The sequence below is a fragment of the Notolepis coatsorum genome (assembly GCF_963971535.1).
Source record: "Notolepis coatsorum genome assembly, chromosome: 12".
NCBI classification, from domain to species: domain Eukaryota; kingdom Metazoa; phylum Chordata; class Actinopteri; order Aulopiformes; family Paralepididae; genus Notolepis; species Notolepis coatsorum.
Genome location: NC_140176.1, coordinates 35,450,288 through 35,461,660, shown reverse-complemented (window position 1 = coordinate 35,461,660; position 11,373 = coordinate 35,450,288). Strand labels below are relative to the sequence as shown.

Sequence of the window (11,373 nt, the reverse complement as noted above, 5' to 3'; positions counted from 1 at the left end):
GTCACATCGGTTCACTCACCAAAGACCAGGATGAAGAGTGTGTTCAGAGACACGACCCAGAAGACGTGCTCCTGGAAGACGAGAAGGACAAAGGAAACGCAACGTCACAGACCAGACAGTCCTCCACTAAACAAACCCTCGGTCCACTAATGGTCATTGCACGTAGTCCACTAATTGATTAGTTGATTTCATCTCCCAATGAAACTCCTAGCTGTCAGGTTCAAATAAGTGGCTGGTGACTCCACATGTATCAGAGGAGGCATGTGGTAGTCTACAAACTCCCCAGACCGACAGAGGAGACATGTGGTAGTCTACAAACTCCCCAGACCGACAGAGGCATGCAGTAGTCTACACCCTCCCCAGACTGACATAATAATTTGCATAATAATATACAAAAACACCTCCATAAAAGCACTTTTGAATACCTCCATGAAAGCACTTTTGAATACAGAAGACACTTACCAAGAACACGAGTGAGCCATCGAGGCCAAGCATCTGGGAGAACGACACAGACAAAACAGTATGGTATGAGAATCAGAAAGCGATAGTGCGGGGCATCTATTATGCAGGAGTTGCTTTGTAAGTGGCTTTGGATGAAAGTGTCTGCTAAACGACTCCATGTAATGATGTACATGTTGTTTTGGTTAAAGTGGTTTTGTGTCAGACATACTCTCTCCCAGGTGAGCTCCGCTAAACGACTCCATGTAAACTCGTGTAAATGAGTTTTGGTTAAAGTGGTTTTCTGTATGTAAATTAATGTAAATGTGTTTGTTAAAGTTGTTTTCTGTATGTAAACTAATGTAAATGTGTTTTGGTTAAAGTGGTTTCCTGTCAGACTAATGTAAATGTGTTTAGGTTAAAGTGGTTTTCTGTATGTAAACTAATGTACCGGTAAATGTGTTTTGGTTAAAGTGGTTTAGACTCACTCTCTCCCAGGTCAGTTCCTCAGCTGCCCGGTCCCACTCCAGAGCGTTCCAGTTCATATCGTCTACGACAGAAATGCAGGTTTATTTTAACCTCCAGAAATCACTACGTAAGCAACAATAACCTCTTTGACAGATAGACCACCACAATACCAGCAGCAACAAGGTTCTGCTTCAGCTCAGTACTTCAGTCCTGCTGACAGGACGTCACGTGATGCTTCTAGCTACCTCGGAAAATACCTACAACATGACATGACACTCCAGACACCCTTCTCTGGTGGAAATGAAATGAGCAATTCCTTAACATTGCTATTCAGAGTTAATTATATTGTTTACACAGTTTTTCCCCCCTCATATTTCTATATTCAGATCTAATTTTATTTCCTATATTTATGTCTTTCTACTATTACCCTGCCCATGCTGCTATGATGCGCACATTTCCCCAAGGGGATTAATAAAGGAATATCTTATCTTACAATAGAAATTATGTTTTGGGGGTAAGTGAGAAACATTAATAAATAGGTCTCGATTCATCTGTTTAATAACCGTTTGAACTACCGGTATATCCATATCCATGCTGACAAGAGCACCATCTAGTGATGCACTATACATCTGCGACCATAACGGTATTCAGGAGAGGCAGAAATCTGTTATTTTTTAAAGATTTATCTGCAACGGTTCGATGAGCAGAACTGAGCAGATGTGATCGACCAGTGATTACCTTTTGTGCGTGACTTTTTACATGGTTTTGTTTTGGGTAAACCGAAATAAAGACAGATTATTTTACATTTGACAGTGTTTTCATGCGTCTGTGCTTTCAATGTGTACACAATTGGATTACTGTAGGAACTTATATATATATATATATATACCACAACATATCAATATCAGTGTAAATATCCTTCATCGGCCATAACAGAAAATGTATTATTATCGGTACCGTGCATCCCTGCTTCCGTCTCCTCTCCCACCCCCTACCTTGTGCTCCATTGTTAGCATCTGCATCTTCAGGCACTGCACCCTCCTCTTCCTCGTTGTCCAGCTCCGGGTCGTCTCCCTGGTCTGGGGGGGCATCGGGGGGCTCGGGATCAGCCTCGTTCTGGGCAGGAGGGTCAGCGGGGGGCACCAGGGCCACGGGGGGGTCATCAGCTGCTCCCTGACCACCTCCCTGTGCCTGGGGGGGGGGGGGGGTGAGGGGACAGGGCAGAGGTGTCAAGATAAAACAGAGGTGTCACCGGATAGGACAGATGTGTCAGGATAGGACAGAGGAGACAGGACAGAGGAGACAGTAGAGATGAGACAGTAGAGGACAGAGGAGACAGAGGTGTCAGCACAGAGGAGACAGTAGAGGACAGAGGAGACAGTAGAGGACAGAGGAGACAGTAGAGGACAGAGGAGACAGTAGAGGACAGAGGAGACAGTAGAGGACAGAGGAGACAGTAGAGGACAGAGGAGACAGCACAGAGGAGACAGTAGAGGACAGAGGAGACAGTAGAGGACAGAGGAGACAGCACAGAGGAGACAGTAGAGGACAGAGGAGACAGTAGAGGACAGAGGAGACAGTAGAGGACAGAGGAGACAGTAGAGGACAGAGGAGACAGCACAGAGGAGACAGTAGAGGACAGAGGAGACAGTAGAGGACAGAGGAGACAGTAGAGGACAGAGGAGACAGAGGTGTCAGCACAGAGGAGACAGTAGAGGACAGAGGAGACAGTAGAGGACAGAGGAGACAGTAGAGGACAGAGGAGACAGAGGTGTCAGCACAGATGAGACAGTAGAGGACAGAGGAGACAGAGGTGTCAGCACAGAGGAGACAGTAGAGGACAGAGGAGACAGTAGAGGACAGAGGAGACAGTAGAGGACAGAGGAGACAGGAGACAGTAGAGGACAGAGGAGACAGCACAGAGGAGACAGTAGAGGACAGAGGAGACAGTAGAGGACAGAGGAGACAGTAGAGGACAGAGGAGACAGTAGAGGACAGAGGAGACAGTAGAGGACAGAGGAGACAGTAGAGGACAGAGGAGACAGTAGAGGACAGAGGAGACAGTAGAGGACAGAGGAGACAGTAGAGGACAGAGGAGACAGAGGTGTCAGGACAGAGGAGACAGTAGAGGACAGAGGAGACAGTAGAGGACAGAGGAGACAGTAGAGGACAGAGGAGACAGTAGAGGACAGAGGAGACAGTAGAGGACAGAGGAGACAGTAGAGGACAGAGGAGACAGTAGAGGACAGATGAGACAGTAAAGGACAGAGGAGACAGTAGAGGACAGAGGAGACAGTAGAGGACAGAGGAGACAGAGGTGTCAGCACAGAGGAGACAGTAGAGGACAGATGAGACAGTAAAGGACAGAGACAGTAGAGGACAGAGGAGACAGTAGAGGACAGAGGAGACAGTAGAGGAGACAGAGGTGTCAGCACAGAGGAGACAGAGGTGTCAGCACAGAGGAGACAGTAGAGGACAGAGGAGACAGTAGAGGAGGGATGAGACAGTAAAGGACAGAGGAGACAGTAGAGGACAGAGGAGACAGAGGTGTCAGCACAGAGGAGACAGTAGAGGACAGAGGAGACAGTAGAGGACAGAGGAGACAGTAGAGGACAGAGGAGACAGTAGAGGACAGAGGAGACAGTAGAGGACAGAGGGGACAGTAGAGGACAGAGGGGACAGTAGAGGGCAGAGGGGACAGTAGAGGGCAGAGGGGACAGTAGAGGGCAGAGATGTCAGGACAGGACATTCTTGAAAGGACAAAATAAATGTGGTATTGTTCCCAAAAGTGTAGAAATGGAGAGACAACTGTGTGTGCATGCTATGCTATTCTTTACAACTACAGCAACAATATACATTTACCAGAAACTAAGGCTGCACACTAACATCATGGTGACCAAATGCGTCCACATTTTTATAAGATTCTATCACATTTTCATAACAATAGCGAATATAACTTACCCTGTGCCGTTTTCATTGAGGTTTCTTACAAATTAACAATGTTTTATTTGTCCTTTATATGCGGATAACATTCAAATCTTAAATTGTACCATTATGTTCCCGTTTAGACAACAAACATAATGCTAATGATGCACTTTTGTTAAGATAATTGGGTGACCATTCTCGATCACTGTACTCTGGTCCCGTTAATAGTTTAACGCTGTTCAGATCGCGTCAAATAATAGACGTGTCCCAGTGACCTGTGCTAAAGGTCTTGGGAATTGTATTCATGTTGTAGTTTTCAACATTTTCACCTTTTAATTTTAAACCAATGCTGCCATCTACTGACAACAGAAAGTGTTGTGTATCGTCAACTTGAGAGGCTACCCCCGTACTTCCGTAAACACTGTCGCCCAAAACACATTCTAGAGATTCCCACTTTTTACTGGGAATGGGGCGTGACCGAATTTGGTCCCAGACAATAAGAGTGACTGAGATTGGTCTACGTTCCGTTACCTTCAATATACATTTACCAGACACTAAGGCTGCACACTACATACTATATTTACCTTCAATATACATTTACCAGACACTAAGGCTGCACACTACATACTATATTTACCTTCATCGTGATATGAATGTGTCTGATGAAAACATTGCAAAACACTTCTTGAACTGTGATGTAGAAAAGGCCAAAGCATTCTCTCTATTTCACCGTTTATCTGTCCCTCACTTTCTCTCTCTCTCTCTCCCCCTCTTGCTCTCTCTCTCTAGATGCTAGTACTATATACTAGTACTATATACCTGTATGTCATGTATGTCCCTATGCCATAAATGTCATGATGTCATGTATGTTGTGTATGTCATAAATGTCACTATGAATTGAAAATGGGGGACCCTGATGTAAACAAGACAAACATCTTTCTCTGGTCTGCATCCCCCTTTACAATTGTATGTATTGAGCCGTACTGTATTGTACCCATTCTGCAATCTGTTAAATAAAGTTTTCATTCATTCATGCGGACAATTAAGTCTTGACCAATCAGCGCAGAGAGTCAGTGCACAGGACACCACTGTACCTCGTTGGGCTGCGCGGCTGCGTTGGCTGGCTGGGCCTGGTGCTGCTCCAGCCACTGGGGGGCGCCACCGTGCACTATCTGTTCTCTGAGCCACACCAGGCTGATGAACGCACACAGGGTGCAGGTGACCACGAAACAGCCCTGCAGACAGTCTGCCAGCAGGTTCTCTCTGTGGGACAGGACAGACACAGACACAAGTGTGAATGTATTAGTGGCTAGATTTTACTTGTATGTTTCATTTATATATATAGTGACAGCGCAGGCTGTCATGCCGCACATATACACCCACTTCAGATTTCACCAGGCCCGCCCCTCTACAACTTTTAAACAAACTCACCCTACCAAAATGACTTTACCTCCGAGACTTATATACAAGGTATTTTCATACAGGCAAGGTGGAGCTCATGGCCTGAAGCAAGAACAACGGCAGCTGACCGGGAGAAGTGGAAACGCTCTGTGAAGGCCTTATGTGCCACTAGGCACGAAGTGGATAGGTAACAGGTAACATGTTCATACATGCAATCCTTTGTATGGTTTTTGACAAAACACTTGACTATGAAAATTGCCTGGTTGCTCAGAAGATTCTCAGTAGACTTCAAGCCAAACGACAAACTCCTGCAAAAAGCTGAAGCAGCTTAAAGTGTGTCAGAACGTACATGTGTGTCCTTGTTGGTTACAGAGTTGGTTACAGAGCTGGTTACAGTGTTGGAGGCTGAGAGGATGACATCATTACTCACGTAGAGAGCATGTCCAATGGCAGCGTCAGGAGCGAGCTCACAGAGCCGGTAAACAGACACTTGTAAATGCGACCTGAGGACAGAGCAACAAGGACAGGACATGTAGGTCAGATTACTCATCCTGTTGCCCCGGTACAGTCTGAATACCCTGACCTTGCTTTTGAAAACTTTCATTTGTGCAGGGAAGGTGGACTGAAAACAATAGTGCTGTACTTTCTCAGCAACGCCCGGCTACACACACACACACTACACACTACACACACACACTACACAGTGTCGGCCAGGGGATCAACTCCACTGGAGTGGTTGAGGATACAGTTTCCACCCGATATTTAAGATCTGATCTGGGTGAAGCAGCCAGCTCTAAGTACAGGTGTGAACGCACCCAAGACGCATTAAGATCTGATCTGGGTAAAGCAGCCAGCTCTAAGTACAGGTGTGAACGCACCCAAGACGCATTAAGATCTGATCTGGGTGAAGCAGCCAGCTCTAAGTACAGGTGTGAACGCACCCAAGACGCATTAAGATCTGATCTGGGTGAAGCTGATCACTGTACATATTAATACTACAACTTTGTGCATACATCCGATACAGTGCATACACACTATTGCCCAGTAGTACTAATTTGTATATTTTGTACCCAGTTTAATCACCTGTACATTGTATATTACTGTTGCACTTTACTGTTACATTTGCACTCTGGTTGGATGCCGAGCTTTTTGTTGTACTGTATGATGAGTACAATACATTTTAATATAATATAATATAATCGAAATACCAGGTTAAGGCTAGGGTTAATGTAAGGGTTAAGGTAAGGGTTAGGTTTATAAACAACTTAAGTGAAAATGATGATGTGATCCGGCGTAGCTGATTGGCCAAGTTCACAAACTATAGCATGGAGAAAAAATGTATATATATTTTTTAAAGGATGCATTACTGCCGCGTTATTTTTTTCCGTAGCCGCATTTTGCGGAGACGCTCTCTGATTGGCCACTTCATGTGACATGTGCACCCAATCGTGTGACGCCTGTTTCTACACTGGTTAAGCTTAGGCGCTCTTTCGAAGTTGGTTAAGGTTAGAGTTTATCTTTAGAGCAGGGCGATAGAACACCAGCCCTGATTCCAAACTCTAACCTTAACCAACTTCGAAAGAGTCGCCTAATCTTAACCAGTGATAAACTAGGCGTTAGGTAGTTTGCAGGCTGTTAGACCCGGAAATGGGCAAAGACACAGCTCGTCACGCGATTGGGCGCACATGTCAGTGGCCAATCAGAGAGCGTCTCCGCAAAATGCGGCTACGGAAAAAAAATAACGCATTACTGCCACCTCCACAGATCCAGAGGAGAGCAGTATGGGGAGGTGGGGTGGGCGTGTGTCATCGGTCTGTCAGTGCGTCACTAGTGAGCAGTAAGCAGGGTCCAGCCGGCTTCTCTCACGTTCTCTCACTGAGCATCAAACGCAGATCAACACAAGCTGGGAACACACAGTATTATTGGCTGCTGACGCAAAGCTACGTTCACTTTGATTCACCGCGTCGAGCCGAGAATGCGTGCCGATGTGGCTACCTCCTGGTAAATGTGTTACTGGATCCAAAGAATGTAAATAATGTGCATTGAGTGTGTGTATGTGTGAATTACAACTAACGTCATTCCAATCAGAAGAAAGGACATGGCGTTGAAAGGTTGTGAATAAGCCTTGTGCTACTAAACCGCTGTGAGGATTATGAGCGTGCGGGGCAACTTTCCTCTTCATTCAGCCTGTACATAATACACACACATTGGGCTTTTATAGCGTATGGCCCGGTCGTCTATTTTAAATGTTTTCTAAATCCTTACTGTGCGCATTATTGTGTGCGCATTATGTGTGTGTGTGCGTGCGTGCGTGTGTGTGTGTGTGCACCACTCACATGCAGTGAGAGGAACCACCCCCAGCCATGCAAAGGCCACCAGTGTGTAGTGGAACCAGTAGCGGATGGCCGTCCCCACACTGGTTAGCAGCCCCGCACAGATGTCCTGGATGGGAAGACGAGACGGCATGTCTGGAGAGTAGACTGGAGAGAGAGAGAGAGAGAGAGAAGAGAGGGAGGAAGGGGGAAAATGAAGATAAAGAGAGAGAGAGAAACTGTATGATAGCCGATGTGATGCCTTCCTGTTTAATCCTATTAATAACCCCATTCCTCTCCACTGCAAGGCGACGGCTTCTTCATGTATCATGAATTGAAAATGGGGGAGGGGGACCCTGATGTAAACAAGACGAAAGTCTTTCTCTGGTCTGCATCCCCTTAACAATTGTGTGTATTGAGCTGTACTGTATTGTACCCATTCTGCAATCTGTTAATACAATTTTCAATCAATCAATCAATCAATGTCGAACTGCTTCAGAACGCAGCACCAAGAACAAACCCGACACAGTCACTCTCCCCGAGGACGTGTACGTAGCAAAACGACCTGCCCCTCGGACGAGGTGTCCCGGTGTTCTCCTGATGATGACAAGCTCAACTGGAAATATCACATAGCACCCATCCTGTGCAAATGTGCATTATATATCATCGGGGGAGTCTGTCAACTGCAATCCTAAAAATTGCAGACTTTAATTAAAACCGCTTATCAAGCGGGGAGAAAAGTGGCAATTTTTTTTACTTGAACTTGAGGACTGCATACTTTTTTTGCAAACCAAAACAACATAGTTTATACTTATAGGTTATAGCAGAGCCTGGTCTCTTTTGAAAGATGACGTTCTGAAGTTTCTGATTCCAGAAAGATATTTCACTTTTAGTGCTAACGTAATAGAGTAACATAGGTCTGAACTTGAGTTGTAGAAAAACTTGTTACTCAAGTTTTTCTGTAGTAGTTAGTAGTCCAGAGGTAGTATTTCCCCAGAAGGTGGTATGGCTTACAAATCCAGACGGAGCCATAGCCTGAAGCCTTATGTAGTACATATCCAAATTTCATAAAGATCCATTCAGAAATGAGTGATTAGGAGTGATTTTGGTAAACTGTGTACAAAGAAAAACTCAGTTTTCTCATAGACTTCAATTCATTCGGCTGTTTTTCTCTTCCTGTTTTCGCTTGTTAGTTTTTTTTTTTTTTTTAGATTCATACATCCCCATGTGGTGTTTCATTGGTAAGCCACACTCATTGGCTACAATGATCCACAATCATTTTCGAGATTGGATCTAGATTGACGGAACTACTGCAGCCTGAGTCTGGAGTTTTTTTTCACACCACATCCGATTTACCTATTGGGATTAATAGTGCAATAACTTGCTTTTTCACCAAACTTCACTTAAAACAAATAAACAGTGCCTCTTGATCATCAAACAAGAATGAATTTCCCTATTGGGATTAATAAAGTGCAAATCTAACTTTCACCAAACATCACTTTTTGTAAAATAAAAGGTGACTCTTGAATTTTTTGTTGTTGTTGTGAAAATCGTTTTCATTTTAAAAGATCGTCCTAAATCATGAATTCAAATTAATCGATAAAATCGATTAATCGCCCAGCCCTACAGTCAATCAGATAATTTCTAGTTTCAAACAGCGCTCCAGGGATCCAGTTGTTCTCTTGTAACACTTTATGTATTCAGTACTAAACAGATACTATACTTTATTTAGACTTTTCAAAGGTTAGTTTCCCCCCCAAAGAAACTACCTTTAAAAAAAGGTGCTGTAAGTGATATTTTCTTTTGTTGAAATAAGTGGTCTGGTCAGTAACATGGGTCTCCCAGTCCCTCCTGCTCTGCAGTAAACACAAAATAAATTTTCTGGTATCCCGTTCCCACTTTATCCAATCAGGAGAGAAATGGTCTAACAAAAATAAGAAATAAAAACTAGTTTTAAGCAAATGTGTTCTTGAAACAAGTAGAATAATCTACCAGTGCAGTAAGCAAATTTGGCTTGGCAAGATTTCTTGAAATGAGTAAAAATATATAGGGTTCTCTCTCCTGATTGGATAAAGTGGGAAGGGATACCAGAACATTTATTCTCCGTTTACTGCCGAGTCGGAGGGACTGGGAGAGCCATGTTACTGACCAAACACACTATATATCAGTGACGGCACTTACAGCACTTTTACCTTCCGTCTGCGCTGCCTTGTTGAAAGCATCCCCTCCCAGACAGTGAACTGTGGGGACCTGACGCTGTTGAATAATAGTGAAGCGCTTGACCGGTCAGCGTAACAGCAGGTACTTACTTGGCGTGAAAGCAAATCTGTGCTTGCATAATTCACAGTACTCCTTCCTGCTGTGCTTCAGCCACTGCACCAAGCTGCAAGACAACGGGGACAGGGTGAGAAGTAGAACTGGACGGCGGTGAAACCATCTCAATGCAGAATCAAAGATCAGAGAAAGGTGTTTTATTCAATACAGTGCATCGATATTGCAAACTGTATCGATCATTTATTTTCTGTGTGGAATGCCTACTGCTACTAGCATAGTGTTTAAGGCTAATTTTGTCAGCTCACCAGGGGTGAAACCATCTCAACTCAGAATTAAAAAAATCTGCGAAAGATGTTTTATTCAATACAGAGCATCGACATTTCAAACGGTATCGCTAATTTATTTTCTGTGTGGAATGCCTACTGCTACTAGCATAGTGTTTAAGGCTAATTTTGTCAGCTCACCAGGGGTGAAACCATCTCAACTCAGAATTAAAAAAATCTGCGAAAGATGTTTTATTCAATACAGAGCATCGACATTTCAAACGGTATCGCTAATTTATTTTCTGTGTGGAATGCCTACTGCTACTAGCATAATGATTTTTTTTGATCCACTTTTTCTCCCATTTTCTATATTTTCTCCCATCCCAATTTCGTATCATCCAATTCAACCCCTGTCACGAACGCTGTTTCTTGCCTCCCACAAGCCGGCTGCAATGTGGACTAAGTCATACATAGCACAAGTCCCCTCCGGTACTTGAGGTAACAGCAGTCGCATCTTTTCACCTGCGCGGCTCGATCTCTCAGTGCCGAGGAGTAACGCGTGGGAGGCTCACGCTACCCCCGACACTTCCTGATTCTACTGCGCAGGCGCACCAACAGACCTGTAGGAGTCGCTGTCCACAACGCCCGATCCCCACCCATCAGTTTCCCACCCCCTAATACGGCCAATGTGTATTAGTACGAACGACCAGCTAAACTGAAAGCAATGTGGAGCGCTGGGCTCGAACAGGCGAGCGCCTTGCCCACTACGCCACGTAGCCGCCCTGCTACTAGCATAATGTTTAAGGCTCATTTTCATTCAGGGTATCTGCAGGTTTCAACCATTTCAATTTAAGATGTTAAGACATTTTTAATACAACTTGGAGCTAAATTTAATACCAATTTCACGACACTGAACCTTTCCAGGACATTTCCACAAATTTTTCTTGACAATCCAGGACAACACTTCATATTATCGATATGATATAGGGGTGTAAATATTTGACCCCACAACGATTCTATTACGATTCTTCAGGCAACGATTCAATGCATCGTTCTCTTCATTTGACCACGATTCGATCGATGCGATTCGACCTAAGGATTGTCCATAGTTAACTCGCGATTAATCGCAAATTAATCTCATTAAAAAAAATGTATCAACCTTAAACGGATCTTTTTCAAGTTCCAAATTTTAATACTCTTATCAACATGAGTCAACAAATGCTTGCTTTATGCAGCATTTAACACAAAAGGATGACCCTCATGCATTGCAAATTTGCATCAAATTAAAAACA

At 44.1% G+C, this 11,373-nt stretch overlaps 1 protein-coding gene across 1 annotated transcript in view; it reads right to left on the bottom strand.

Moving 5' to 3' along the window:
* The window catches only part of LOC311238552 (E3 ubiquitin-protein ligase MARCHF6-like), a 51,403-nt gene that overhangs the window by 22,600 nt on the left and 17,430 nt on the right, over nucleotides 1-11,373 (bottom strand). Inside the window, exons 3-10 of the mRNA XM_084326652.1 lie at nucleotides 9,854-9,927; nucleotides 7,569-7,712; nucleotides 5,663-5,735; nucleotides 4,926-5,094; nucleotides 1,902-2,097; nucleotides 927-988; nucleotides 463-495; nucleotides 20-71 (exon numbers count right to left, since the gene is read on the bottom strand). Coding sequence (XP_084182778.1) covers nucleotides 20-71; nucleotides 463-495; nucleotides 927-988; nucleotides 1,902-2,097; nucleotides 4,926-5,094; nucleotides 5,663-5,735; nucleotides 7,569-7,712; nucleotides 9,854-9,927 — 803 coding nt within the window. The remainder of the gene's footprint in view (nucleotides 1-19; nucleotides 72-462; nucleotides 496-926; nucleotides 989-1,901; nucleotides 2,098-4,925; nucleotides 5,095-5,662; nucleotides 5,736-7,568; nucleotides 7,713-9,853; nucleotides 9,928-11,373) is intronic.